The sequence below is a fragment of the Gossypium hirsutum genome, chromosome A06 (genome assembly GCF_007990345.1).
Source record: "Gossypium hirsutum isolate 1008001.06 chromosome A06, Gossypium_hirsutum_v2.1, whole genome shotgun sequence".
Lineage (NCBI taxonomy): Eukaryota > Viridiplantae > Streptophyta > Magnoliopsida > Malvales > Malvaceae > Gossypium > Gossypium hirsutum.
In genome coordinates, this window is record NC_053429.1 from 118,899,906 (window position 1) to 118,906,882 (window position 6,977).

Here is a 6,977-nt window from a genome sequence, read left to right on the forward strand (position 1 = left end):
CTCAGAGCAATCACTAACCTAAAGAAGTGAATGAAATAATACAACACATGTATTTTATCATTACCGCACTTCTTATCTTTAATTGATCAATTGTGGAACATCTCACACATATATATCACAATTATACTATAACATAATATAAATATTATAAAAAAATATATAAATAGATGGGTAATTAAAATAAATCTACCAACCAAGGTTTTCATGGTTCTATTTCTAGTAAATAAAAGAGAAACAAAAATTACATAATTTTTCACCACAAGGAATTCTTTGGGTCTTCAACTGCCATCACTCCATCTTCTCCTCCTCATGAACTCCTTTAGAAAAATTACATTTAAGTCCTATATTTGTTTCCGGCTAACAAGAATTTTATAAATTTTAAAAATAAACAGTCTTACATGGGGGTGATAGTCTATGGTTTATTTCCTAAGAAGTACAACCTTGGCAAAAAATAACAATTATATAATATTACATCCATTCCCATATATAACTCAAAGCATGCATAAGATATAAAGAATGTTACTTTCTATGTAATCGAATCATTAAAGAAGAAGAGAAATATATTTTGATTACTTTTTTTATACTTTTAGATAGAACAAAACTTGACTTTGATACCAATTGTTGGAAAACCCTATTTGGAAAACCTGACGATTTTTTTTATTACTATTATTGTTAAGAAAATTTAAAAAATACTAAAAAAATTAACTATAGCTCAAGGACAAATTAGCTATTAACCCTTTGAATTAAGGTGCAATGTTACTTTTTAAAAATAACTATAAAGAAAGTTTAGGGATAGTTTGTGTAATTTACCCTACATAAAAATATTAATAATGAGTTACATTAAGTTATTATTGTATATTTTTACTGAAATATTATAATATCAATCAATTTGAATATAATTAAAATGCATATTTTTACTTACAATATCAATTATAAAATAAACATTTTATTTTTAAAAACATTGTTATGAAAAATACTAAACACAAATCTTAAACCAAAATTTTCAAAATCACTTTTGAAAAATGTATTTTTTTACAAAATCACTTTTTTAAAAAGCATTTTTTTAACAATAATTTTCAAAAGTAATGCTAAACTATTTTTTTACAGTACAAACACTTCTTTGCTTTTTAAATAGGTGAATTGTTTTTTTGGAAATATTTGATACATTATTAATGGAGTTTTTAGACTCCACAAGTAGAGTCAGGAGTTGACAAATATCCTATAAGATATATTAAAATATTAAAAAATAAATATATTTTAAAAAGGACACATGTGATAATTTTTTAAAGTTGCTTGTGAAAAAAAAGTACGCTCTCAGTATATAAAATGCTAACCTTTATTTTTTATATACAAAGTCTATCTTCACCTATAACCTCTCATCATATTTAAATTAAAAGAAAAACGCGTTTAAACTCGCATTCTTTTAATTATTGCTATAATAACAGTAGTGATTGTGCTAAGATTAAATTAACACAAATTTGATAAAAGTATTATAGAGGTTCATGTACGAGGAGTTAGATTATATTTTGCCCTCTCTACTTAAAAAATGAGCAAATTAGTCTTTATATTTTAGATTAAATAGCAAACTGATCATTTTATTAAAAGTTTAATCTAGTTTTACTGTTAAAAATTAATCTATGTATGTCAGTATGAGATCTACATGGCATATAATATCTCACTATTTGATTATTTGATCAACTACCCTAATTTTTAATCGTATGAATGAATGAAATTTTAAACCGAAAAATCAATTTGTAGTATTTTTTTATTTTTAAGCAATCACAAATCTAATAAATATGCTTTAATCACAAATTCTTGTTTGCTTCTAAAAGGATAAGGTGTGGACACCTCATAGTAACCACACACTTGGCAATGTGGAACCTAGATGCCATCCAAATAAGCCTCAGCAATAAGGTCCCAAGCTCTACAATTAAGTCCCCGGAGGAAAAAAAATGAAGACCTCTACGCTCACACACCAAATCTACGCCTCCGGCTCCAAGCCATACCAACCTCACCCCAAAGTCTCCACTATTTTTCACCCCCTTCAACCACCCATCACATCTATCACATTCAACGCTTTCAACCCTCGTCTCAAGTTAAAACCCGGGACGCCGCCTAAAACCACTGCGATAGACAAGCCAGTACTAATTCCACAAACAGAATGTCAAGTAACCCCGAAAGGGAGCTTACTCAAGTTTCTTCAAGTGGGTTTTCACGGTTTGTGGTAGTAGGAGCTGTTTCTATGGGTTTGGCATTGCTCCTAATGGAAGCGGATGTCCAAAAGGCTTTGGCGTTGGGTCCTGAAGGGCCATTAATGGAGGAGTTTTGGGAGAATGTGAGGAGATACGCACTTTATGCGCTTACGGTCAGTACTGGGGCTATATACACTATCTTCCAGCCTATACTGGAGTTGTTGAAGAACCCCATCTCTGCAATTCTTATATTGGTGATTATGGGTGGCAGTCTCTATATCGTTTCCCAAATACTTTCCGCCATGTTTGGAGTAACCGATTTTACTTACACTTATGGATATTAGTTTTTTGACAGTTTTCGGCTTATTTGGTATTTGCTTCTCTATACTTTATAAACCTTTTGCGGTTCCATTTTGTGCTTGTTCCACTAGCAGAACTTTATTTTATCTTATCGAGTTCGTCTTATCTTCAATGCCTGAATTTTTTTCTTTTTAGATTGAATTAATTCCAGCTTACTTGGAAATTGGATGGGTATGCCTGGTCCTGGTCCAAGCTAGGATGGCCCTGGGCCTGTATGGTCTACCACTAACGTGTACCTTTATAGCTCGTTTTGCTCTTTATATCGTGTGTAAAAAAAGCCCAGCTTTGATGGAAAGTTGGTTTGGAGAATTTCTTTTTATAATTAGTGTTATCATCTGTTTTATGATATGAGATTAGCCTTATTGATTCGAACTAAAGGTGTATTTAGATAAATATAGTTTGAGATCAATCTTATTGGATTAGAACTGAAATTAGTATTTAGGTAAAACTTATCCGATAATAATAGCTACAAAATTTGAACAACAACAAATGTGTTAATCCTTAGCAGTTAACAATACATGAAAGGTTTAATTATGATTTTAGTTACTCTATTATCTTAAAATTTAGTATTTGATCCCTCTAACATTCTCCACTTTCATATCGTTGTTAGTCATTGTTAATTGTTGTGTTTAGGGTGATGATGTGATTTCTTGTGGAAAAATAAAATTTAAGCACGAATGTGATTATCTGTATTATATGTATTTTCATAAGATCCTAATTATGAGATCAGACAAGAATAAAAAATTTCACACCGTCACTTTATTGGCTGTAACTAACAATGTTTTTAATTTAGCCTATTATTATAATAATATAAAAATAAAGAGATCAAATAAATTAAAATAAAAGGATTAAATTCTAAATTTTAGAATTTTTTTATATAAGAAAAAAATAGATAAACATAAATAACTGGCACTAACATTAATATTTAATACCATATATGTGATAACTTATTGCGAAGTAGAAAACATTAATTATACACTATCAACATGCATTGTATGTATGTGAAACCGAGTCATGCATGACTGAGAAGCATAATGTGGGGCGAGTTAGCAGGAGGCTGCAGATGACACGGAGAGAGGGTAGCTAAAAGTATTGGCATATTCGAAGGAGAGGCATTCACCAGGTCCAAGAGGCTCCCCATCATTCACAAGGCAATCGTCATAGTAGAGTCGCCTAAACACCGTGGGATTTATCAACCTCACCGAACTGAACCATCCACAACTGACGTGAATGTTGGAGATACTGCAACCCGACAAGCACACGTTCATGATTTGAACGGTGTAGGACGGGATTCCATTGGGAAGCGGCGCCGTGGAGCCTTGGAATATCACGATGTCGTCCTTCGTGCATGCCGTGCCTATTCGATTAGCATCGCCGTCCTCTATATGTGCATCCATATATATCAGGTTTCAAAAGTCAAAGCTAACATGATGGTGTTAATTAATTTAAGACAGGGAGGGTATACTATACCAGTGGACTGCAGCAGCTTCCGAGCAACGGCAGATGTATTGTTCTTCTTGGAAAAGACTATATTTTTAATGCTTCCTTGACTCACTGTTTCTTCACCTTGGATTGACTCCTCCACTGCTTTCATTCATTTTTAGTTTAAAATACTATTCATGCATGGTGAAGGGAGTTGCAAGAGAACAATTGACAACACTTTTTATATACAAAAAGAATCTTAAAACACATTTTAAAAACAATTTTCAAAACTACAAGATGTTTTTGAAAATTTTAAAAATTGATGGTGTTGGTGTGATATATTTTAAGTACAAGAAATTATATTTTGATTTTTAGTTGGTATATGTAATATCTTTCTAGGAGCTATAAATTTATTTATAATTTTTTTCTGTTTCTTTACAAAAGAAATCAATATAAAGAGAAAAAAAAGAAAAAGAAAAAGAGATAGTGACAATTAACAGCTTAAAATTTATTTATATACAAAATCAAAGTGAAGCCATGAACATAAAAAGAAAGTGAAGTAGGAAAAACATAACGAGAGAGAGAGATGCACGTTACCGAAGAAAAGTAGCAATAGCAAAGCCATAAAGGTTAGGGCATTGCCAAGTCTTTTCTGTTGCGGGCTTCCCAGAGCAGGTGCCATTGTTATCCAACCTCCCTCTTAATTAATTGATAAAACCAATATTCCAACTTTCACTTTTATATTAAGTATAGGTAGTTTTGGATTGGATTGATAGGCAAAAAACTTGTTGCAGTAACTAATTAAGAAAAAAAAAGAGTTGTAGATGAACAAGGCGGAAGGCGTTGCCAGCCTGAGGTAGAAAGTGAAGCAGGCTTAATAATAGTTAGACTCTGTTATAGTGTTTTTCATTCTGCTTGGAGGGCAGACCCAGAATGCACCAAAGGAAAGCAAATAAGGAGGAGGAGCTGAGGACTGAGGTAGCTCTGGAAAGGAATTTATAAGAGCAGCAAGCCTAGATCCTAGGTTGTTCACCGTTACCAGATTGCCCTCCCTTTCTTAGCCTGCTACCACGTGTGCCAACTTCATTTTCACTTTTTACTAGTATACTTCCACCGTTGAGTTAATTATTAATTTTTATTAAAATTTCATCTTTATACTTTTATTTTTATAAATTTAATTTTTTTTATTTTTAAAATTTAAAAATTTGAATTTATTTATTAACATGTTAAATTTAAAATGAAAAAGTTACTCACTTGATATCTATGTAACAAAAAAAATATATTATAATAAAATTAAATTTAATAAAAAATTTTAATGGTGTTAACAATTTCTAAAAATTTGCGTCAATATTTTAATCATAAACAAGTATTTAGACTAACTAAAAATATTATAAAAATTGAGATACTAAATAATATCAAAATTAAAGTATAAAGATTATATATTAAATTTTGGTGAAATATAGGGTTTAAAATTAAATTTTGAATATTTTTATATAATCTCAGAAAGGTTACAATTGAAATTCAACAATTATCTTCTCATGTAAAAAAAAAAGTAATCGCATAAGTAAGTTGTCACACAAAGGAGATCTTAGAGTAAAGTAACTAAATTGACGTCAATATTTTGATTGAAATAGTTAATAATATTAACTACTTAGATTAATTAATGACATTATAAAAATAAAGAGACCAAATTATATCAAAAATTAAAAAATATATATTAAATCTCAAGTTTCAACATAATACAATGTTCAAAACTAAAATTTGACTATTATCTTATAATTAAAAAAATCCTACTAAGAGTTAAATTATATTTTGGTCATTTTATTCAAAATGTAGGCACATTACTTCTTGTATATTAGATCAAAAAGTAAATTAGTCTTTTTGCTAAAAATTTCATCTATTTCTATCATTAAAAATTGGTCCTTATACGTTAGTATAAAGTATACATGACATGCCAAATGTCACTGTCTTGTTATTCTATTACTCACACCAATTTTTAATAGTACAAAGGGATGAATTTTTTAACAAATAAATCAATTTACTTAATCTAACATACTAATTTATTCATTTTTTAAGTATACGGGACAAAATACTACCCGATTATGTTACTTTTACCCAACTTTTAATGTCATAACAACTTTTTAATGTTTATATGTAATTGGTGTTGGAGATATTGAGTGGAGCCGATAGATATGGAAACTATATGAAATTAAACAATAGACTTTGATGCGTGGATGACACTTTCCAAAGAGAACTATTTGTCCCCACATAAAGTTGCTGAAGGGTTAAAACAAAGGTCCTCCCGGAATACAACGAAGCTTTTGAATTTCCTTTAATTAGCAAAATCGAGGAATTCCCTAACTCTTACTCTAATTTTTGAAATTGAATTGATTGTAATATACATTATGAGCATCATAGTTCCTCTATTTATATGCACTCAATGAATACTAAAAAAAAACATGTCCCAAGAAAATGTATCCATTAAATAATAAATCATCACTTTTTAATTTGAATTGTACTCATAAATAATTAATTTGTAATCTACAATTTCCAACAATTGGAGACTTACTCTCCTAGGGCATCATATGCAAGTAAGGTGAATGTATTGGAAGGCTATTGGTGGTTGAGCCCAAGTTAGGGAAAAACCTTAAGTTTGGATCTCTATAGTTTGTCAAGAATTTTCGTTTTGCATGGCCACGGGTTGTGGGTTTTCTTTCGATTCATACGATTTTACTTTGTTGTTTTTGGCTGTTTTCTTTGTGTCCTTGTTGCAAAAAATATCAAATTTTGTTATCAGTGTCTATACTTTGTATAAATTGTAAATTTAGTCCTTTTATTTTAATTTGATCAATTTTAATTTATATACTTTCGCATTAGTCATATAACAACTTGAGTTTCAATGACATCAAAAAAATTAATTTTAAGACTGAATTTATTAAATCAAGTTAGCTAAAAATTTGGATTGAATATTTATGTGTCAAATAAGAGATTATAGGGTTGAAT

The 6,977-nt window shown here is 29.9% G+C and overlaps 2 protein-coding genes across 2 annotated transcripts; one reads left to right on the top strand and one right to left on the bottom strand.

The window, feature by feature from the left end:
• Positions 1-2,161: 2,161 nt before the first annotated feature.
• On the top strand, positions 2,162-2,664 carry LOC107962079 (uncharacterized protein ycf33). The gene has a single exon (XM_016898315.2). The coding sequence runs from the start codon at positions 2,162-2,164 to the stop codon at positions 2,534-2,536; it is 375 nt and encodes a 124-aa protein (XP_016753804.2). The 3' UTR covers positions 2,537-2,664.
• LOC107962080 (TPD1 protein homolog 1) lies at positions 2,581-4,932 on the bottom strand. Its single transcript, XM_016898316.2, has 3 exons — positions 4,572-4,932; positions 4,023-4,136; positions 2,581-3,933 (listed from the first exon to the last, which is right to left on the bottom strand). The coding sequence occupies exons 1-3, from the start codon at positions 4,654-4,656 to the stop codon at positions 3,599-3,601; spliced, it is 534 nt and encodes a 177-aa protein (XP_016753805.1). The 5' UTR covers positions 4,657-4,932; the 3' UTR covers positions 2,581-3,598.
• Between the last annotated feature and the right edge of the window lie 2,045 nt (positions 4,933-6,977).